We start from the raw sequence: 24,428 nt of genomic DNA on the forward strand, positions 1-24,428 counted from the left end.
ATTCTCTAGAAGATAGCACATATTCTCTCATTCCAAGATTTGAAGCTGTGGTAATCTTCCTTCTTTATGATGGCTCCACCCTCCTTACTGGACTGGCCCACTGAGAACACTGCCCTATTTCTCATAGACGCTCAAACGCGAAATAGTCTTACTGCTCTCACTTACCATAAACTGCTTCCAGTGAAAGCACCCTGCACTGTGATATCTGCCTAACACTCACAACCCTTAACCTATAAACTCCAAAATATATCTCTTCTAAAAATATCAAAGATCCCTCTCCACTCCGAATTTCAGGGGAGGATCCAAATTTCACTGTTCTTTCTCTGGCAGCGTTCCCAGAATATGTCACTCTCCTCCTTCACATTAAAAAGGCCCCTTCTTTCAGAGCTTCAGATTAAGCCAGAGTGTAATTTTATTTACATCCGCTTAATCTCACATAATTTCTGACATTTTGTGTTTAAATTATTATGCCAAATGCCTGAAATTTCTACTAGTCGCATAAATAAGATTTCATTGAGATAAAAACTGTACAGCTGGAACACAGTAACAATACTAGCGAACCAAACACGAGCCACTGCTGGGTTTGTACCCGGACGCATTTCAAGTTGAAAAATAACAAAGAATGCCAAATACGCATTTCGCACAAGTAAATAATTTTGGGTAATTTTGCATAATTTCCCCCAAGGAAATTCTTTGAATTTCATTACAGATCCCTCTTCTTGAACTTGCTGCTTGAGAAGCACCAGTACCAGACATTCCAATCCCAAATTCATGTTGTACCTCTTCTGTGATGACTTCTGTTTTTGTTAAATAACTCCATAATTCCTGCCATCCTCATTTTCTTAGTGCGTATCGCTGCCTTTTACCTTATTATTAGATATATGGTCTTTACTCTTGCTCATTGCGGTTACTGCTTCGGAAGACCAATGTTGTTAAGTAAAGTTGCTGCTTATGTTTATTGTCAATGGTATAGAACCTCTACTTTATCTTCTATCTCCTACTTATGCATGCGTTCCTTACCAATGCTTACGTTCTTCCAATATGCTGCAAGTTAATGCACATTTTAATTTTCTGGTTGATGTTTCGCACCTTCTCCTGTACAGTGCTCTGAAATCCTTTGGGTGGTATATTAACGTCATAAGACGACACATAAAAAATATGATTTACTTTTCAAATTTGGGTCTATCACACAGACCGTATAATATGCTAGCTTTGTCAGTTTACAAAATGGCGAGTTGCCATTTTGAATCAACATTTTGTGGTATTTGGGGGCTATCCTCAGTGTGGAGTACTTTAATGCAGAGCCTTTACCTGCTTTGTATCTTAATTTAGAAAGTATGTTCCTTGTCCCAGTGAACTGTGTTAAGATATTCTTATCTTTCCCTGCAAACAGGTGGAACTTGCACTTTGGGATACAGCTGGCCAAGAGGACTACGACCGTTTGAGACCCCTCTCCTACCCTGACACAGATGTAATTCTAATGTGCTTCTCAATTGACAGCCCAGACAGTTTAGGTAAGTGATCGGGCACTGTTGTTTAATAGCAAAGACATCCTCAAACATTCTTGTATAGAATTATCCATCAGGATATCTTGATTGAAGTCATGATGTTGTCTAGTCATTAGCAGGATCCCGTAGCGCTTTCAAAAGAAAAAAGAAAAGGAAAATGTATTTTTAGCACGCATTTGGCAGCAGGCAATATTAACGAGGTCTTCTAACTCAGCCAGTCTGCATTAGAAACCACATTTAAGTGAAAAACCAGGGATAACTTAGCCTTACTGTGTTGTTATTTTAATTTAAAAGGAGACAAATGGAAAGAGAGTAACATGGTCATCCAATTAGATTACAATACCATTGTGGTTCAGGGACACCAATGGTAAAGTGTACACAAGTAGGACGCTGCCCAGTACTCACGGACTGTTGGTGGCCCAAGATTGTGTCATGCCATAGTGTAAAAAGATGGATGCAGTGGGCAGGAACCTGTGGCTCTCTAGTTACAGCTCTTAAATCAGCCAGCGATTCTGTACTTCTGTGCAGATATGACAGGGCACGGTGAGAATTTGTTCATGTTTATAAAAGATCTGTAGAAAACAGAATTTCCTAGAAAGTTTAGAGGGCACGTTGTTTTTAACCAAGTTAAAAGTGCAGCAATCAAAGCAGACCTGGCGCGACAATTGTTTTCCATTGTAGTGAACTGCAACATGCATCATGCTTCGCCTCACTTCATTAAATCCTGATGTACACTTCAAAATAAATTAACCTGCATTTTTCAGGCCCTGCCCTCCTTTGTCCGTATGTACCTGTGGAAATGGAGAATGTAAAGAGGAGTCTGAGACTCTTAAAGCTGCAGGCCTGAAAGAGATAAAAACAATTTGATTTCACAGTTGCATTATTAGACTAATTAGGTCTCTGTGGATCTAGAGAAATTAAGCGCTTTTCCAGTTCAAATTCCTTACTGTCTTGGAGAATCTCAATACCATCAAACAAGGGAAGTACCTCCCCTGAAGGACAAAAACTAGCAACAATGTCTCAACCGGTTTCAATGAGGAAGGCAAATACATATGTATGTACACAACATTACAGAAAGGAAAGAGGGAGACTCCTGGTAGTTTGTTCAAAAGTGCTCATGGCATCATATATTTGAAATCAGTTTATACAGAACAGTTATATCAGCACTGTGAGCATAAATTGCAAAGGCAACCAAAGAAACTTGGTGCACCTTGTGCTCATGACACAATGAGTGACGGCGCAAGTGACAAGTGAAAAAAGACAGCGAAAAGCGCAAGGTGACAAAAATATGTACAGGGATCAATGGTTCAACAAGAATGATTATTTACAATGATTGAACATGGTTTTAAACTTTTTATGAACCAAAGTTGAATGGGCGCCGTGAGTTGCGCTGATAAATCGGTCCTATGTATTCAGGACCATCATGACCGGGTTGCCAAATTTAAGAATGCTAATGGCCACCGGTGTGGTTCTCGATAGCACTAGTAGCAGGGTCGGATCCCGGATCCACTGCGGCAGTCCGGGATGGGGTACCGTTGTATAGAAGTATTTCAAAGGCTGGAATCAATGGAAAGGCGGGGAAAGCGCAGAGATCAGCGCTGGGCCGCCACGTTCGTGTGCAGTGTCAACCTGGTCTATGGGTTATACTTCTGTTGTCATTTACTCCCCTGAAGGACAGCCTCTATTCCTTTTCTCAAGTGTCACCAGTTATGTGTGACAAAGCCAACAGTGAGACAAGTTGCGTCCCTGCTAGGATCCCTGGCCTACTGCGTTTTTCTAGTACCCATCTCAATATGAGACCTCTCTAGCAATGCTTGAAAGAGCAATTGTTGCAACATCAGGGCAACTGGAAAGACACAATCTACCTAAATCAACAAGCATAGCAGTATTTTCAGTGGTGGCTGAACCACAAAAAAAAATATTCTCGATGGAGTCCCATTCCATCAAGAGCTTCCAACTCAGACCACTGTAACTGATTCTTCTCTCACTGAGCGGGGAGCGCTCTTGGACAATCTCACAATTCAGGGTTGTGTCCTCTACACAACAACTTTCCCACATCAGTGTTCTAGAACTCAAAGCAGTTCACTTCACCATTTGAGCTTTCCTACCAGCTCTATGCAGAGAGTTCTAGTACAGATGGCCAGTACCACATCTATGTACCACTTAACAAACGGGCAGGAACAAGTTCAAGAACTCTGTGGTTTGAAGCCTAAGCAGAGTGGCATTGACTGCTGGCAAGGAATCTAACCCTTCAAGCAGTATATCTGCCAGGTCTCAAAAATCATCAAGCAGACCTACGCAGCAGGTATTTTTAAGAACATCTCGAATGGGAACTAGACAACGTCTTCCCCAAAAATAGACAAATGTCCTATTGCGGGTTCAGAATATGGGACGCACAGTTGATGGGCAATGCTCTTTTGATGATTTTGTAGAACCGATCTCTGTATGTTTTTCCACCGATACCACTAATACCATCAGTCGTCATGAAGCATAAAGATTCTCAGCAACCATGATTCTCATAGCCCCAGAGTGGTAGGGACTGTGGTGTTTTCCAGAGCTGCTTCACATATCGCTCAAACCACACAAAAGACTACCATACAACCACAAATTGCTGTCCAGGATGGGGGAGGGGTTCTACACCCAAAGATTTCCTGCTGTACTGCATGAAGAGTCTTAAGGAAGCGAAAAGATTGTCTACCAGGAACACTTCTACTTTTAAGTGAAAAGGATTTGTGATTTGGGGCCTCAACAATAAACCTGATCTAGTCTCAACCCAAGAGAATGTTCTTCTTCCTTAGCAGTTCCGTTTGGCTTAGTTGAACTTAAAATGATAATCTAAGGTCTTCTAGCTGCCATCACAGCTTATCGTTAAGGACCAAATCAAAAATCATTCTTTACAATCAAAGTGAGTAAAGACTTTTTGAAATGTCTAAAAAAGATCAACCATCCAGTCAAAAGACCTTCTCCTCCATGGGAGGTAAATGTAGTTCTTTCTAAATGTATGACTCCTCCCTTTGAGCCTATACATAATGCCACATCGTTATGTTTGCAGAGTTGTAGAGCGCACTTTCATGGTGTCCTGGCGCTGAACAGGTGTGAATCTAGCCACACCTAAGACTTAGTGGGACTACTTGAAAAGACCGGCCTCCAGCTTCTTGCAGAATTCAAATAGTGAGGACTGGGCTCTTATGTGTAGTGGCAGGTTGTGTCTCGCTTTTGGAGCGATGTTGGAGAGGGATTGACCGTCTAACCTGATTTTCCATATGCGTGGGATTTGTGCAAGGAGCAGTCCGGATAAGTGGAGGTGTCTGGCAGGTATGTGAAAGCAGATGCAATTGTTGAGGTATGCTGGGCCAGTGTTATGTAGTGCCTGAAAGTGTGAGTGAGGTGTTTGAATTATGCTATTTTGTGAATTGGACGCCAGTGGAGATCCTTCAGGGGTGGTAAGATGTATTCGAGTCATGTGAGCTGTAGATCACATGCTTTGCATAGCCTACCATCTAGTGTTGGGTCCGGATGTTTGCACTTTGTTTTTCTTCGAAGAAATCTTTTCCACTCACGAGGTAGGTGACTCCCCCTTTCGATGTTCGTGCGCGTGGGCTATCGACCCCACTGTTTGTTTTTTCCCACCATCGGGTTCGGATGTGAATTGAGCGCTCCGGTTGGCACAGTTTCTCAGGTTCCCTTAGACACGCAATTCACTACCCTCAACGGTATTGTTTCCCGATTGCTTTTCCCATTCTCCGCATATCGTTTCAACTCAAAGAACTTCGATCGGTAAACTTGTGGAGGGCTGTTTGGCCTACCCGCACTGGGCTCGCTAGCAGTCGATGGAACGGACTACATTCAAGCTCTGTCCCGGGTGTCGCGCTAAGTCTCCGCGCATCGACTTGCACGAAGCGTGCAACCTCTGCCTATCCCCGGAACACGTCGAAAAAGACTGCGACGCGTGACGACTGTTTTGATCGAAGAAGACGCTCTGGGACCATCGGGCTGGATGTCACGAAATGCGACATCAGGGCGGCTCGGCACGGACACCTTCAGCGAAGATTCTGAGAAAGAAGAACTACCCGCTCAAGGAGTTGAAGAAGCAGAACATATCTCCGAGGCCGACTCCGACATGGAAGAAGAGGAGCAAGTTACACCGGGTCAGCATACCGTGAGTACAGAATTCCCCTAGCCCCAGCAACATAACTTATTTATTTTATTTATTTCGAAAGTTTTATATAGCGCGAACCAGATCTTTGCAGATATCAGAGCGCTTTACAGAGCATACATAACAGGCCATTAGATATGGCGTACTTGTGGGTAATAAGTGGGGTGGGGTAAGCATAGGAGGGAGCATAGTAAAACAGTTACATCAATAATGCAAGTGGTACAAATAGGTGAAGGCATAGACCGCCAGGTAAATCAACAACACAAGTAATACAAACAATCGAAGGGATCTAACAGATAATACTGATCGGTGCAGCGACTATAAAAACCGAACGTCAATAGCGCAAGTGTATTTAGCCATGAGGATAGCTTTTACTTCTTTCTTTAAGAGTGTGATGGATGATATGAGCCTGGTTTCAGGAGGGAGTGAGTTCCAGATCCTGGGTGCCATTCCTGAGAAGGAGCGTTTATAAGTTTTTTCCTTCCGGAATCTTCAAGGTTTTAGCAGAAGATTGTTTGTGCCTCTAGGGTTTCTAGAGCCGCCAGAGATTGTCAGCTTCTGGGTGAGGTATCCGGGTGAACTCAGGTGAACAGCCTTGTGTGTCATGCAGGCGATTTTCAGATGTATTCTGGCTTCAAAAGGCAGTCAGTTCAGGGATTTCAAGTCAGGGGAGATATGCGAGTGTTTTTTTGACCCAGTGATGAGTCTCGCTGCAGCGTTTAGAGAAGCTCTTAGGGGTGCAGTAGTAGTTAGAGGGAGACCGCAGAGAGCGGTGCTGCCGTATTCTATTCGAGGAATGACTAGTGCTTGTACTGCAGTTTGGAAGTCTTTGGCTGGGAGGAAGGGTTTAAGTCTCCTCAGGGTATTGATTTGGTAGTTCGCTCCCTTAGTTGCCTTGCTGATATGTTGCTGCATGTTGAGATTGGTGTTGAGTGTTATGCCTAAAGATTTTGCTGAGTCCACGATGGTGGGTTGGACATTGAGTGCAGTTAGGTGTTTAAGCCACAGTTGAGTGGTAGAGATCTTCGCGGGAGGTGAGATCAGAAGGAATTCTGTTTTCAGGGCATTGAGTTTGAGATGATTATCGGCAAGCCAGGATTGGGTGCTTCTGATCGTTGAGTTCAGGAGTAGAATGTCTTTGGGGGATTGTAATTTGAGATATAGTTGGGTGTCATCGGCGTACATGTGAAAGAGTACATTGGATGCTTGTAGCAAGGTGGTGAGAGGTTCCATAACTAGGTTGAACAAAGTTGGGGATAGGGAGGATCCTTGGGGGACGCCTAACGATACCGGTATTGGCGAGGACATCAGGTTGTTGCTCTTGAATTTCTGCGACCAGTTGTGAAGGAAGGAAGTGAACCACTTGAGAACAGTCCCAGATAGACCCATTCTTGTGTTTAAAAGTTCGAGTAAATTCTCATGTTTGACGGTGTCGAATGCTGAAGAGAGGTCAAGAAGGATGAGGAGGCAGGTATCATTTTGATCTAGGATTTGAAGGGCGTCGTCTATTATGTGAGTCATAGCAGTTTCTGTACTGTGTCCTGCTCGGAAGCCTGATTGATGAGGGTTGAGGAGATCAAACCGATCAATGTGTTTAGTCAATTGTAGTTGTGCGCATTTTTCCAGGAGTTTGGCGAGAGTGGGAATATTGGTAATGGGACGGTAATTGTTTAGATCAGATGGGTCGGCTGTAGGTTTCTTTAGTAGAGGTGTGACTTGACCAACTTTGAGGGAGTTAGGGATGGTTCCTTGTTGAAGTGAGCTGTTGATAATTTTGGTCCAGAGTGGAAGGAGCAAAGGGGTGAAGTCTTTGACAGCGTTAGCAGGGAGGGGGTCCGTGAGGTGATTGGAAGGTTTCAAGGTGCTGAGCAGTTTGCCAATTTCCTCTTCAGAGTAGGTGTCAAAGGATGACCATGTAGCATTGTTTTTTGGATCATTGGGTGCTATGCAGTGGGGTTTGGAGTAAAGGCTTGCGTCAATGAGGAGATCACTCTTTATGTTGTCAGTTTTTTGGATAAAGAAAGCAGCGAATGCTTCACAGGGGGGTGCTTCGCGCCTAGTGCTGAGTGGTTGAGGTTGTTCCTTGGATTGAGTTCTGATTAGCTCAAACAGTTTTCTCAGGCGTTTTTTTGCTCGGTCGAGCTGGAGGCTGAAGAAGTCTGATTTTGAGCGCTTTATTTTCCTGAAGTAGGCGTTTCTCTTTTCCTTCAGGGTTTTTAGGTGCAGTGCAGAGGGAGCTGATCTCCAGGTGCGCTCTGCCATTCGCATGGCTCGTCTATCCTCATTGAGACTCCCGTCGTACCATGGATTGGAGATTTTAGCAGAGGCTCTTTTTAGCTGCAAGGGTGCAGCCTCATTAATTATTGAAGTCATGGCGTTGAGATAGTGGTCAGTCAAGGATTGAACTTCCGTGGCGCCGGTAGGAGGGCGTAGGAGATCGCAGCTGCTAGGGGGTAGGGAGTTTGGGTTGAGTTTTTTCAGGTCTCTTTTCCAGACTTTAGGCTTGGAGGGGTGCACCGTGTTGAGTTTGACCTTTTCATTGATGAAGAAAGTGACAATATGATGATCTGACCAGTCACAGGGTTGGATAGACTCAAGTTGGATAGCGTCCTCTTTGGAGATGATAAGGTCGAGGATAGAGCCTTTCTCGTGGGTCGGGCTGTTGCATAATTGTTTGAGGTCAAGAGCGTTGAGGAAATTTTTAAGACTATTTACCACCGCATCATTGTGGTTGTTCATGTGGAGGTTGAAGTCCCCAAGGTATATTTGGGTGAGCTGTTGTCCGGAATTGGTTAAGATCATATCCATGATTTGTTGGGCGAAGGTGAGTTGTCCCTGGGTGGATCGGTTTGCCCTCACTGATAATATCGAGGCAGATGTATTCACAGGAGGTTGGGGAGGGTAGGGAAGGTGCGGTGATTTTCAGAACAGAAAGGTTGTTCCTGTATATGCATGCGATTCCACCACCTATCTTGCCAGACCTGTCAAGTCTGGTGATGTGGTAGTTGGGGGGGAACCAGAATGTCCATTATAGGTGTAGAAGATTCGGATAGCCAGGTTTCAGTTAGAATGATTAGGTCAAGGTCCAATGTTAGGATGAGATCAGCGATGGCGGAGGAGTGTCTAGAGGCCGATCTGCAGTTGAGAGTGCATTTGAGACGCGGTGTGTCAAGGGAAGTAGAGGGTACTAGTGAGAGGGGGACTTTTCTAAGGTTATTAGGGACGGAAATTCTGTTGTTTAGTGTGGGGGGTCTACGGGGATTTGAATGTATCGTGGGAATGGAGAGGTGTGTGGCGGTTGTGGTGTTTAGGGGAGCTGGGTCGTAGGAGCGGAGAAGGGTGAGTGTGTCGAGGTCGGAAAGAGGGTTGCGCGAGCGACGGGGGCGGTTGTTGCGATTGTGGATAGGGATCGCGGTCCAGTGTGGGGGTGTAGAGTGGGAGAGTCATCCGGAAGGGTGGGTGGCAAGTTGGGAGGGGGGTGGTGGTGAGTGAGGGGTGTCTGGGGAGTGTGCAGAGTAGTTCTTTGATGGTGTGCATGTCTTCCTTGATGGTGTGAATGTCTTCTTTGAGCTGGAGGAGGGTGGACATAATCTTGTCCAGCGTGGGATAAGCCTTGGTGTTGGGGATGGGCATCAAGGGTGCGTGACTGAACTGAGAATGAGCGTGCGGGTGGGGGGGTGGGTTGGTGTTCGAGCAGGGCTCCGTGGTGTCGGTGTACGGGGTGGTGTTAGAGAGGATGGAGGGTTTTGGAGGGATGGGTGTGGATGAAGTAGGGAGTAGGTTGGTGGTGCAGATGAGGGCGTTGGTGACAGGCGGAGAGAGCGGGGTGGAGGTTGAGTGTAAGTTAGTGGTGATGGGGGAGCAGATAGGGTAGTGGGGGCTGAGAGTGGGAGGGGAAATGGGATTGGTGATGGTTCTGTTGTGGGGAGGGGGAGTTAAGTTAATAGATGTAGTGAGCTCTGGGTGGTTAGTTAGAGGGTGGTAGTGAGGACTGAGAATGGGGGGGGATAAAGGGTGGGATTTGTCGTTATGTGTGTCGTTCTGGTGCTGAACTAGGTTAGCGGGGTTGTGGGTGGGGGCTGTGATGTCAGGGGGGAGAGGAGTGGGAGTGGTATGAGTGGGGGTCCCAGGGTTGGAGGTGAAAGGCACGGTCCTTCTGCTGCCTTCGGGCCAAGGTCAGCACAGAGACAGTTTTGGGTGCCCCACCCTCTGGCCCGGCGCCGAAACACAAGGAAACGCCTTTAGGCTCGGGCTCGAGTCGGCCTCATGTCGGTGCTGAGCCTAAACCTTTGGCATCTAAACCGAAGCATGTCTTGGTAACCATTCCACCGTTACAGAAGAGTAAATCTTTGGAGCCGAAACTTTTGATGCCGAAAACAACAACCAAAGACAAAATGACCCCACCAAAAGAGCCTTAGTCCGACGTTCCACCTTCGGATCCGAAACAGAAAGAACTGGGAATACATCCAGACAATGGACATATCCATGCAAAATTACCTGAGAAAAGGAAAATGGGCTTGCAGGAGGATTACCGCATTCCTCTGATGAGAGAAAAATTGGGTACTAACCCTTCTCCACCTCATATTCCACCTCCTTCGCGTACTGATCCAAATTTACTCAACCCACCCATAAACCCATCACCTGACCCACGGGATGATGATAGGCCACAGGATACTGACCCATGGGAAGATTGACACTGGCCCAAACACGGATAATGAGCCTGATTTATATCCGTCCAGACCCTCACCACCCGACGACAACAAAGGATACATTGAGCTACTTAACAGGGCTGGTCATTATCATGGGGTGGAGCTGCATAAGGAGACTTTAGAAGAGGATTTCTTAGTCTAAACCCTAAGCTCCTCTTAAAAAGCTACTCATACACTGCCAATGCTTAAAGGGAAGCTCAAGCATACAGATGAGATCTTTAAAGATCCTGTGAGGGCAAGAATCATTGCACCCAGGGTGGAGAAAAAATATAAACCTACACCTACTGACCCCACCTACATCAAGGGTCAGCTGCCTTTAGACTCTCCTGTGGTTTCCAACCCTCGCTAGAGAGCTAACTCACAGACCGCAGGTGAGACCCTCCTCATAATGAGTCAAAATTAATTGATGCCTCGGGCAAAAGGGTAGTGTTGCAAGCAGCCAATCATTGGTGCATTGCTAATGCTCAAGCTTTGTTAGCTCGCTATGATAGGGCTCATTATGATGAGTTAGAGACGCTAAACCAATTTCTGCCTGAGCATAAATCAAAGGCTAATGATCTTATTCAGGAGGGTAAATTAATCACAAATACCTCCATCAGGTGCACCTTAGACGCAGCAGACCCAGTATCCTGCGCAGTAAACACCATCATACTGCTACGCAGGCATGCTTGGTTGAGAATTTCAGGATTCAAACCTGAGGTGCAAGCCTCTATTTATTCTCAACCAACCATTTGACAAGGAACACCTCTTTGGCCCGGGACTTGACACATAGCTGGAAAAAATGAAAAAAGACACTGAGGTCGCCAAGTTCATGGGGGCTTTGCCGTTGCCTTCAAATAGGGGATCCTTTTGCCGCTTCTTTTACAGGATTGGCTCCAAGAATATATCCACAGAGAATCCCTCCTCCTCTAACAAGGGCAACAACCAATCACCTGCATAAAGATGAGGCTATTTTAGAGGTGAGTTTAGATAAAACGACAGTATGGGAAGTGGCAGCCGCAACTCAACACGCACTTCCACCACAAACAACAAGCAGTGACTTCCTTACGCCACCTCGATCATTCCGCTCCTGTTGTGGGACGTCTCTCCCAATTTCTACCTGCCTGGAATACAATCACCTCAGACAAATGGGTTCTACAAATTATCTAATATGGTTACTGTCTGGAACTTACAGACATTCCCCCAAACATTCTTCCAAGATCCAAGATCAGATGCAATGTCACAAGAACATCTCTTTGTTGTAGGAAGGAGCTATAGAACCAGTCCTGCTACAATATCAAGGGATGGTGTATACTCCCTGTACTTCTTCATTCCCAAGAAGGATGGCTCTCTCAGGCCTATACTAGACCTCGGAGAACTAAATCTATACATTCAGTCAGGCCACTTTCATATGGTGACACTCTAACAAGTGCTCCCGCTCCTTCAGCAAGGTGACTTTCTGTTCACTCTGGACTCAAAGGACGCCTATTTCCATATCCCAATACACCTTGCTCACAGCAAATACCTCAGGTTCGTGGTAACAGGCCATCATTATCAATTCCAGGTGCTCTCATTAGGAATAACTACCGCACCCAGGGTTTTCACCAAATGCCTGGTAGTAATTGCTGCTAATCTACGAACAAAACACATTCAATTCTTCCCATACTTGGACGACTGGCTCATAAATGCCAGCTCGCAACAAAGCTGTCCACGTCACTTTTGCAAAACAATGCAGCTGCTCCATGATCTTAGATTCACAGTAAATCTGTCCAAGTCCCATCCAACCATCCAACACACAAGCTATTTGGGAGCCACTATAGATGCACAAAAGGCTCTGGCCCACCCCAATCCGACCAGAGTCCGCAATATGCAGGCTCCACCCTCAGTTTAAGCCTCAACACTCATTGCCAGCTCGAGTGTTCATGCAGTGACTAGGGATGATGGCGTCATATATCCTAATTGTCCCTTATGCAAGACTTCACGTGTGTTCCCTGCAGGAATGCTTAGCACATCAGTGGAACCAAGCTTGGGGTCTGTTATCAGATCTAGTGTTGGTGGATGGCCGCACCCATCGCTCTCTGCAGTGGTGGAATACACAAACCCTTTCAAAAGGGCGGCCCTTCATCGACCCAGTTCCACAGATAGTGCTAACAGCAGACACATCGCTAACTGCTCGGGGAGCTCCTCTCCAAACGCACACACACACTTAAGGGCATGTGGAGCTTACAGCTTACAGCAAAAGCAGCTTCATATAAATCATCTGGAGCTGCTAACAATTTTTCTAGCACTCTAAGCATTTCAAGTTCATCTAGTAAGCAAAGCTGTCCTGATTCATACAGACAACATAACCGCAATGTACTAAATTAAAAAACAGAGGGGGGAGACACTCTCTCCAGCTGTCACAAACTAGCCCAGACCATCTGGGGATGGGCCATACGTCACAAAATGTATCTCTTTGCAGAACACCTTCCAGGAGTAAACCATCAGATTGCAGCTCTGCTCAGTCGTCAAAGACAACAGATCCACCAATGGGAACTCCACCCTCAAGTTCTCCTCCCTTTCTTTCAGATGTGGGGCTTTCCAGACATAGATCTGTTTGCCACAAACCTAAATGCAAAATGCCCAAGCTACGCATCCAGGTATCCACACCCATTGTCCAGAGGCAATGCACTATGGATGAATTGGTCAGGGATATTTGCCTACGCTTTTCCGTCTGTCCCTCTCATTCCATTAGTGGTTCGAAAACTCAGACAAGCGTCCCTGACACTAATCCTAGTTGCTCCTACATGGGCCCGTCATCCCTGGTTCACAACCCTGTTGGAGCTCTCAGTAGTTCCTCACCAAAAACTACATCTCACACCCAATCTACTGTTGGTGCTGCCTTGGACCTTGCCTACCACTCACCCCAACTCCTGGCGCTTGGTCCTGTAAGTCACTGTGCTACCTACACCTTTTTGCAGAACTTGTTCTTCGTTCCATAGAATAACATTGCAAAACAATTGCAATGTGTCCACTTTTTGAACTGAAAAGAATTCATATGTAAAAACGTACTTACCTGAACGATTTTTCTGTGATGCCTAAACATATATAGAGATACTTGCTATTTTTATAAATTGGTGTGGATTTCCTTCTTGAGTCGAGTGTGTCATTTATTGATCAGTGTGTGTATTTGTAAATGTCTTGCACTCCTTTCGGTTAAGCCTAAGGCTGCTCGACCAAAATACCCCTAATAGAGCACCTTGGGATTGCTAGAGCAAGTCCCTGTCCACCTATAAGGGAACCCAGCTTCCTACTGTGGTGGTGCAGCAGTGGGAAACAAGACGTGACATTTGCTGTACCACTTGGTTAATAAGTGATTCCAATAGGAAATCCAGAATTGTCTTTAGTTGAAAGTTGAATTTTTTCTAAATTTGTTTAAAATAGCTGTTCGGTAGGGCCTTGGTTAATTCCCTCCTGCAAAACCGTTTAGGAATTAAAAAGTAGTAAAGCAGTTAGGCCTTTAAGTAAGTACTTAGCATTTTTTGGTTGTAAGTTTTTAAAAAAAGATTCCAACTTGGAGAGTTTTTTTATAGCGCGAACTAGACCGGAGACATCGGGCATCAAAGCACTCTACATGAGCACCAGTTTCGTTACAGATGGACACATTCATTTTTATTAGGCACAGGGAGATGAAGTGATTTGCCAGAATCACAGGATGTTGAGCGTAGTTGCCGAGACTCGAACCCCGTTCCCCAGCTTCGAGGTCGACCACTCTAGGCGTAAGGTTACATCCTTTTTAAAACCATGTCTGAACAAGGGCCTTTCCAGGAGCTCAATTTGGCACCTTATCAGTGTCCTATGTTACCCTAACGTAAGGAGCTCTGTAAGGCATGGAAACCTGCTATGACTCCTAGACCCACAAAAGCCCATCTGCAGCAGATGCTGGCAGAAAACGACAAGGACCTGGCACATAAAGGTTCCCCCACTAGGGAACATGAAGAGGACCAAGAGGTGGATGAGGGTGACAATGACTCCTCCACTTCCCCCCCCCCCAGAGGCTAAACTCCTGGCTATAGAAAAGAAAGAACTGAGATGGTCCTAAGACCTATCTCTGGTGACGGCAATATCATGAATAGGGATAAAGCTTTTGACCCTAAAAATCCCCAAAGGAATTGTCCCAAAATACTCAGAGGGTGATGATATCACCAAATGGTTTACTGCCTTTGAGAGGGCCTGTAAAACGAAACCGCTGAACAAGAAGTATTGGGGCTCTCTTTTCTGGGAACGGTACTCAGGAAAGTCTAGGGATGGGCTCCTGACACTGAATGAGACATGGAAGCAGAGTGCATCTCGCGTGAAGACTCTTCTACCTCCCTCCTTTTGATTTTGCTGATTATCAGAGTAGATCTATCTAACAAGAGAGAGAGGGAGGAGGGAACGGAGGGACTCATTCGGCTCTGTTAGGGTTTACTCAACAAACAACGAGAACAAGCTCAAATTAATCTTGTATCCTGGAGGTAGTTTAAAAAAAAAAGATTTACTTTCACATTACTCACTTTCTATCTTCATATCAAACCTGCTGCTCTGTAATCAGGCATCAAAGCACACCTAGAAGGCACTCGCCCCCTAGGTGGGAACCCCCCCTCAGTGATGAAACACGTCACCAACTAAGTTGGTGGGTGAGGGTTCTTTTATAAACCTAATGGATTTCCTGTGAGGGAGACTTCTTTGATTGCCTTTTGGTCTATTCAAGTTAAACCTGAGCTCGTATCAGAGTAGATAGCCAGAAGTATGATTTATCTCAGAGCCTACAAAAAATGGGCGGGAGAATTTTTGTGATATGTCTTTGTCTTTTGTGATATGCCTTTTCAGGGAAGGGTTCCCTGAATTTCTGTTTTCGGATAATGCTGAACAGTTTGTTGCATCAGATATGGGATCAATTTTGTCTGTGTCAGGTGTTAAACATCTTAAGAGTCCTCTTTTATCATCCTCAAACTAATGGATTGGTCGAGAGAATGAATAGTTGTAACTGGTTGTGTCAAGTGGACCAAGAACACAGGTCTGTTGTAGAGGAGTGTGTAAGAGTGATGTGGTTCTCTTCCAGGGGATCCTCATCAATAGTCATAAGCATTAGAATATTCACGCCCATGCACGGGAATATTCTAATGCTTATGACTTTAATGAGGATACCCCCTGGAAGAGAACTAGGATTACAGGTAAGTAACTAATCCTTATCGAACTGCTCCTCATTCAGTTACCAAGGTCTCCTTTTGAATTATTGAGTGGTCGTAAACCCACCTCTGTGTGGATTCCATCATGGATGTCTAAGTGGTTTTCCAAGAGAGAGAAGTGGGGTGGATGCTGCAGTCCGGAAGAGAGTAGTGGAATCTCAGACGAAACAGTATACTGACTATAATAACAGAAAACATATGAAAAATAAGGTATACATGGTGTAGGAGGTTTGGTACAGGTTAAAAAAACGGTTTTTGTATGGAATGGTGGTGTATCTTTTAGTGAGCCTCTCAGAGTGGAGGAAGTGTATGGTAAAGCAGTGAAAGTACAGGGTGGTCAATGTTGGAATGTGGAAAGAGTTGTGATGGTGGTTACAGAGGTTGTTCAAGATGGGTCATCTGGTGAAAAGGTGCCCCCTAAGGAGAGATGGTCAAACACCCCGCTGGGGCAAAGAATGTTGTCTTTCACTGAATGTACCCCTCATAAGTCATCTTGTGTTGTGGAAGTTGGTATAATGTTATAATCGTTTTCTTTCTATTTTGTTTCTTCTATTATGTTTGAGATGTTGTTTTAGGGTAATGTTTGGAGGGTTATGTGTTAGGGTGAATTATAGTAGGTAGTTGTGTTGGTTTTAATTTCTACCAGTAGGTTCAATGTATTTGGGGTTATGCATGTGTTTGAGGGGATTCTATTTTTTTTTTTTTAAGAGATAATATGGCTTGTATATTTAAAGTGTGTCTGCCAACATTCCTTGATGTCATTATGGTTGGAATGTTGGCAGTGGCATTCCTGGAGAGGCGCTGAGGAAGTTGGACCTGTCCAGCCTATCCCTGATAACTACATGCAATAGCTACTAAATAAGCTTTGTTTATACTCACCTTACCATGCTCCTATGGTGAGACATAACACACATCTCTTCATAGAACCATCCCCATTCCTGCAGCTTGGAGGTTCAGAGCAGAAACCTGAAGGTCAGTCACACAGTTCAGAAAGACACTGCTGTCTGTAGTCTAACTCCAGATTAGACATCGATGTGGGCCAATCTTCTCTGTGGAACCGGTTTGGTTGATTAGTATTTTTCTGGTTGGCTGTCCACCTCATTATCCCTCTCTAAATTTAGCATTTTCTGCTGGAAGAGATGGGTTGGTGTGCCCCCTTTTCTTTGTATTCACTATTCTTGAATGTCAGTGTAGATCCCATGATGAAGAATCCACTGATTCGTACTTGTTGGCCCTACCTATGTCATATCTATTTAGCATTTAAAAGCAACCCTTCATTTTCTTCAATAAACCAAGAGAATGTTAGTGATAGTACAACAAATTCACTGTCCTAACTGAGCCTGCAGCGCATGTTGGGAAACTAGAACACTTTGGTGTCCTAAATTCACTGTCTCTAAATTTCCTTTTAAGGGTTAAACCTGTCTTTCCCAGTTCCTTGCAGCATTTTTTGTATTATATAAGAATGCTGGTTTAATAAAGTTTTTAGCCTGTTGAATTTTAATGGGGTTAATTCAGTTAAACTGACAATAATTATCTTTAGATAATCCATTAGTTGGGATAATCATGAAATGTGAACTTTTTAGGTCTCGCCTACACCGAATATGCGCTGTGCTCCAAGACTTGTTGTTTATAGGTCAGTTGGGCTTACAGTCCACCCACAGAATACCATTAGTTATTTTTGTTGTCGCTCTCAATGGCATGTTTTCAATTGCTTAGCTCCCATAGGCTTCCCTTCCTTTCTTTTGTAATCTCCTCCTTAGAGCATGGACTAATGTGTTTTTCTTCATCTTTTTTGCAACGTGCTATTTTTCAGTTTCTGTATTATTCCTGGACTAGTAATATGCTTTTATACTTCCAACACAAGCATACAGCTTCTTAGTTATGTCTTTCATTCTATCTTCAGTCTCAATTCCTGCTTTGGTTACTTGCACCCACAGCTGTACTACTCTGCGCCATTCTACTCTACTCCACCGTACCCCACCCCAATCTACTCTTAAGCTACATGTATGCCACTCCACTGTACTCCACTCCATGCAACACTACTGCTGCTTTACAGCAGCCACGGTGCTGTACAACCTGACTAAAATACATTGGCCAATCCAATAACTCACATAGGCAAGACCTATTGGCTTTGCACATACTTGTTTAAAGTGTTTGTGGATCCTGTGCGGAATTATCTTTTGCTTACTGATTACTTTGAAGTAGGCCATGAAAATCTAATTTGTTTTGGAACCCAACCACAAATAATGGGATGATACACAATATCTGATTCTAGAATAGTTTCTTGTGTTTCTTTCCTTTTCTCTGAACTGCAGAAATCCATTCTAACAGAGGTTGTACCCAGGTGTCCAACATTGTTCTCCAGGTTAAATGTCCTTGTTGCCAAATCCCAGCAGTGCCTCATGGGAAGGAACACAAAGTACTGCTATATCATAGACTGCCATGAGTTGTCGGGATTTGATTTTTTGTCTTGTAGGGTGGGGACTGTCTATGGTGGTCTGATTAATAATGCCATCTTTGCGTTCTTACAGAAAACATACCTGAAAAGTGGACCCCTGAAGTAAAGCACTTTTGTCCCAATGTGCCTATAATCCTTGTGGGAAACAAGAAGGACCTGCGGAATGATGAGCACACACGTAGGGAGCTGGCAAAAATGAAACAGGTGAGGCATTATATAGGTGGCTGTTTGCTCTGAATGTGGCGTCAACTTTTAATTTAAAGTGTATCTTTACTGGTCTTCTAAGAAGTACAACATTGTAGTCCGTTTGAATGCACTTTGATTAGCATTTTAATGGCCGGTTTGCATGGTGATGGAATATCAGCCATTAATATAACTCATCTGTGTCCTATTGTAAGAACATGCCCTAAAGAGTGCTGAAAAAGGGTATTTGTTTCTAAACGTACCAATGGAGGACACCTAACACTGGAAGATAGTTAAGTAGCTTGTGGTTATATAGAACAGACTTGTGTAGCTGATCTGTTTTCTTAAAGATTACTGTCATTGAGGCACATAACCAGTGCACCCCGTGATTAAGAACGAGTCTGTTGTAAAAGAGGCAGAGGGAGACTTTCCACTTTTCAATATTGCCACATGGACTCCGTGTGCCACTTTCTAAATGATACGCATTGGCAGGACCCTGGGATGTGCGACTTGCACTTGCAGTTTTTCTCTTAAGTGTGGATACTTTACAGGGAGGCCAGAGAATCGGTCTCTTAGATTGAGAACCTGTCATGTGAATTTTGTTTAAAGCCCCTTCTGGGATTTCAACACTCTGGGTGGCTCAAGGCCTCTCTCCCTGGCAATCAAACTTTAGTTTTATCAGAGTTTAATTAAATTGGAGCCTGTGGCTGCCAAATCTCTATCTGACTTCATCTAGCATTGGCTTGTGCTGGTTCCTTAAAGTATTTTTGTCATTCGCGCTCAATAAATGCTTCAAATAAATAAGGCTGTAGTGTCCAACCGTTCTGATGACATTGAGTACCTCTGCATTAATTTTGTCTGTTTACAAGATGAGGTCTCTCTGGGAAGGAGGATTGCTCTATGGGAGAAGTTGTGAAATGCAGAAGATGAGGTGCTTGGCTGGCAGAGCTGATCTATCACTGGAGTGCCTTTACCAGGCTGGTAAGGGTAGGTCGGGAAAGTTGGGACATAGTATATGATATAGGTCATAGTAATTGTAGCCAGACTCCTCAATCAACCGCTAAAATTACTAGGTAACAGCTAGCTGCAAAAGAAAAGAAGGGCTTCACTTAGCTCAGGAGAAACGTTACGTTACTTCCTCCACCCCCACCAACCACCATGTAACTCCAGTATTGGGGAAAAAAGCCATAACTAAAGTGGTAGGGAGGCTTTCACATCAACAGTGGGCAGCCTGCAGAGAAGCAACCATATTGTACAGCCCTGCTTGTGGTGTCCTAAATGGACAACTAATCTTAGGACTGGATCGACCTTTATAGTTAGAGCTAGAAGACCGCTTTCCCCCCATTATGCAGGTAAAAATAAGTGTATCCCTGAAATGTAATCCATTGCCACTACCTCCAGCCGCCTAGTACTTTGCTGAGAGGGGAGAGTAGCCACGCTCATTGTGGTTACACTTGGGGTGTACTTATTTTTTAGCATGGTTAGCTTTTACTACTGTCGTTATTTTTTTTTTTTAAAAAAAGGTCTTGTCCAGTATGCTTGCAGTATCCACTACAGAAAAAAGGTCTGAAAATAAATACCCTAAGTAAATAAAATAGTACAGACTAGCTCGGCTATTTTGGGGGGTGGGGCACACAGAAAATAGCAACTTCTCAGCATGCGTCTGTCCAAACACACTCTTGCATTCTGCAAGCACTAAGCTAGAGATCATTCCTCATGAGAATTTGACCAATAGGTTTTTAAAGTTGTGCTTATTTCATAGACTGCTCATTGCAGCCTTTTAACTTCCTTCTGTCTGCTTACTTACTGTGGAATCTTCCTATTGATTCAACATTGGAAAGAGAGAAAAGTTGACTTGGCCACATAATGCGAATGCTTGCACATACTATATATACTGTGTGTATAAGTTTGTATTCGGTCATAGGCATTCTATCTGAATCTGCGAACTGTAGAATTTCTCTACACGAGGGGGATACCCATAACACCATTCATTAGGACTGCTATACAGACAGTAGTCAGGCTTATCATATAATTTACGTCAATATGCTGATACGTGTGGTTAAGCTATAACAGCTACCTTTCCCATTCACAGCCTCCCCCCCCCACCCCCCTCCCGATAGAGAATCAGATATGAAGACATATTGGCAGTAATTTGAGGCATATACAGACACATATCATGGCAATATCCCAATGTTCTGCAGATTAGCAGTAAGCTAACATTTTTAAAGCCCCAGATATTTCTCAGGTCTCCCCATAGTTATTGTGCATGTCAGTGCGTACATCAGATCTCGTTGTTTTTACTATTCAGGTATTTCCTACCTAACTGGTGTACTCTCCCCAGGTTGTAGATCTAACAGCATCTGCCTCCAAGCTCCCAAAACATCTTCTAGTTTATCATCTCGCCTAACCTTCTTCAATCTAACTTTTTAAGCAGTCCCCCACCTCATCATATGCCACAACCATTCCCCGTGACTTCGTGGGCATGTGTTTATCCATTTAATGGCAATATGACGCTTAGCAAGCACTAATCCCAGCATCAAATATTTATGACTAAGTGTTCGAGGCATGTGCGTAGATCACATGCCTTGCATACTCGTGCCATCTAGTGTTGGGTCCGGATGTTTGCAAGTTGTTTCTCTTCGAAGAAGTCTTTCCAGTCACGAGGTAGGTGACCACTTCTTTCAGTGATAAGTGCGCATGGTCATCAACTCCATTGTTAGGTTGGATTTTTTCCGCCATCGGTTTGGACGTGTATTGCTTCCTCACGGTGAGCAATCCACTCAGCCCTCGTCGGTATTGTTTTGAACGCGTATCTCACTTCCCCACGTATCGTGTCTGTCGAGGAAAACCTCTATTTCGTCGGATTTCTTGGAAAGGCCGTCAGGCCCAACTACGTCGGTCCACTTCGTAGTTGATGGAACAGACTCCATTTAAATTCTGCCCTCTGTGTCTTGCCAAGTATACGCACACCGACCTGCAGAAAGTGTGCAACTTGTGCTGGTCTCCGGAGCACAACGAAGAAGACTACGACGCATGCAAATCGATCCGATCGAAGAAAAAGCTCTGTGATAGTCGGGCTCAACCTCGCAAGATGCATAGTCAAAACATCGAATACACGCCGGCCATCTTCGGCGAATGATCCGAGCAAGAATTCGACTCACAAAAGGAAGAACAAGAGGAACTTGTTTACATCCCGGAATCGGACTCTGAGTCGGAAGAAGACTTGCCACAAGGTCAACGTACTGTGAGTACCAAACGCCTCTGTGAGAAAGTGCCCTCTTTCTTGCATGGTATGCCCCACTTTTTTCTGAACTGCTGATGTGCTTTGACTGAGTGTGTCCTGGGCTCCTGCCAATCAAGTACCCAGGGCCTGTGTTCCTTCCCTAAAACTGCATTGAAGCCCAAACCCAATTGGCATCTCTGGCCACAGGTCAGCCCCTGGTAAATGGTACCACAGGTACCCAGGGCACTGTGACCAGAGAAGGCCCCAAGGGCTGCAGCACTTATTGTACCACCCTTAAGGGCCCTTTACCCTGACACTCACACACTGCCTTTGCGGTCTGCGTGTCTTGGTGCAGAACAAAGTGAAGAGTCGACATGGCACACATCGCTGTGTGCCATGCCCACAAACCACTGCCCTGGCATACATCAGTCACCCCTGTAGCTGGGTGCCCTATGCCAGTGGTGAGGGTACAGGTGCATGAGCCCTGTACCCCTACAGTACCCAGGTCCATTCCTGGGCACTGTAAGTGCAGTGCTGTCATTAAGAGTATATGGTGCTGGGAGTTTGTCATCACACACTCCACAGCACTATAATGGCTACACTGAAGACTGGGAAGTTTGGTATCAAACTTCTCAGCACATTAAACCCACACAGATGCCAGTATGAGGTTTAATGTAAAATGCACCACAGAGGGCATCTTAGAGATGCCCCCTGAAACTCGAGTAACCTCCAGTGACCTGAGTGGCTGCCACCACCAGACATGTTTCTGGACCCCTGGGTCGAGAGCTTGCCGCTCTCGGGGGCTGAAACAATGCACATCCTGGGACGAGGTGCCAAGCCTCCTCCCCCAGGATGGGCAGGGTTCACGAAGGAGAAGCTGCAAAGGCATACCTCCTTTGTGAGACTCTCCAGACCACTTGCTGCTCTCAGCAACTGGTCCCCACTGGTTCTACCCCCCACTTTGGGCGGGGGGAAAAAGTGAGGAAGAGAGGTGTGCCCACCTCTGCCAACTCCACCCTAAGGTCGGGGAGGTGAGGTAAGAACAACCTCGAGTCCCCGCCATCTTGAGAATGGGGGAGCCAGCCAACCAGGGACAGGCTCCTGCCCCCCTCCTACTGGAGAGTGGCAGAATAGGGGGTGTACCCACCACAGGGTAGAGACCCATTGGTCCCTGCCCTTTACCTACCTGTAATGCCCCTAAATTTAGTATTTAGGGACACCCTGAACCTTCCTTCCTGAGATCCAGCAACCACAAGAAAAGAAGAAAGAAGAGAAGACGTGTAGAGCTAACAAGAGGACGACGGTCACTGACTTGGCCCCAGCCCAACAGGCCTGCTCCCCCTCAAACCTGCTCCTGCAAAACCCCAGCGGCCAGCAACCTCAAAAACCCTGGAGGACCTGCCTGCCTTCACTTTAAGGACTGTTTCTCCCGTGAATACCGGATGTGTTTGAACTGCAGCATCTGGTGCCAGCCTGAAACCGCGAATTCAACCTACTCTGCACCCGCCCGGCCTGAGTTTGAGTGGAACAACACCACGAGAAGGTCCCCCTAGTGATCCTGACCCGAGATCCAGCTACCCCTGACCTGCCTCAAGCCTCCAGACGACGCCTGCAGCCTCAAGCCAGAGGACCTTCTCTACCGCAGCCAGAGCGGGTAAGAAAATGAGACGTCCAAGGCACCCCTGCACCAGACGCCCCACTGCCTTGTGTGCCCAACCCAGCGGTGCCTAACCAAACCTCAACATCCCTACTTACCCCTCAAAGTGGTGGTCGCTCCTGGAAGATCCTCGTCCCCGAGCCTGCAGTGTTTCTTTGTCCCGGAGAATCTCCATTGAAATCAACAGGGCACCCGACCTCAAAACAGCACCCTGCACCTGGCTGCCCTAGTGCCGCTGAGGGTGCCCCTTTTATGTTAACTTGGTCCCCCAACTTGTCCTGAGCTTAACCCTAGGACCTTTGCTCCCACAACCCCGAAGCCTGCTTGCCAGCAGCCACCAACCGTAGTCCCCCTATCCTCTATAGGATAACATTGGGCCTCAACACTCTGCACCCGGCCGCCCGAGTGCCGCTGAGGGTGTAACAGTGCATCACTGACCCTGGGAGACCCCCGGGTCTAGCCCCAGGACCCTAACTCCAAAGTCCGATTACCTACCTGGAAACCGATAACCTCTTTTACCTCATGGAATACCATTGATACTTTTTCTCCCAAAAAGTTTCTAAGTGTCAAATTTTGAAAACTGAGAATATTCGTTAAAAATCACCCGATTAACCAAAAAGCATTTTCTCAACTGTTTTTAGGAGGTGTCCCAGTGCTGAATATAGGTATCCAGCACTGAGTAAGAAAAGTATAGTTCATAGGATAACATTGGGGATTTATTGTGAAAAAGTTTGTCAACTTTTGAAATACAATAATGTTCTTTAAAAATCGTATCTCTAACTAAAACGCATTTACTCACCTGTTTTCAGGAAATGTCCCAGTGCTGAATCTAGGATCCAGCACTGTGTTAGTAAAAGTAATCTGAAAAGTAATTAATTGCACTTTACTTATAAAGCCAATTCATTCAAATGTACTATACCTGCAAAGTGTTGCAAACTGCTTGCTCAAACTGTAACCCAAATCCGTACAAGTTATACTGCAATTTTGAACTGTGTTCGCACAAGTAATTTACTACTGCAAAGTATTTTTACGCTTACCTGTGCCAGGCTTGCTTGGTTCTAGAAATAAACTATATTTTTTTATACAAAAACAACTGGCCTGGAGTTCAGTACTTGAGTGTGTGAATTCATTTGCTGACTGACTGTGTACATCAAATACTTAACACTGTCCTCTGATACTGCCTTACTGTTCGACCATGCTACCGCTTTGGAGAGTAAGATTCTATCTAACTTTAATCTCTGCCAAACCTGAGACCCTTGGGCTCTATACACCTGTACCTCACTTTGGTGCAGTATGTATAGAGCCAGTTTCTTACAGAGAGTGGACTGGCTCAGTAGACATAGAG

General features: G+C 45.2%; 1 protein-coding gene across 1 annotated transcript in view; it reads left to right on the forward strand.

The window, feature by feature from the left end:
* LOC144785820 (transforming protein RhoA-like) overlaps positions 1–24,428 on the forward strand; it is an 84,327-nt gene that overhangs the window by 38,457 nt on the left and 21,442 nt on the right. The window contains exons 3-4 of the mRNA XM_078664663.1: positions 1,394–1,514; positions 18,094–18,224. Of these exons, the coding sequence (XP_078520789.1) occupies positions 1,394–1,514; positions 18,094–18,224 (252 nt within the window). The remainder of the gene's footprint in view (positions 1–1,393; positions 1,515–18,093; positions 18,225–24,428) is intronic.

The sequence above is a fragment of the Lissotriton helveticus genome, chromosome 10, assembly GCF_964261635.1.
Source record: "Lissotriton helveticus chromosome 10, aLisHel1.1, whole genome shotgun sequence".
NCBI lineage: Eukaryota > Metazoa > Chordata > Amphibia > Caudata > Salamandridae > Lissotriton > Lissotriton helveticus.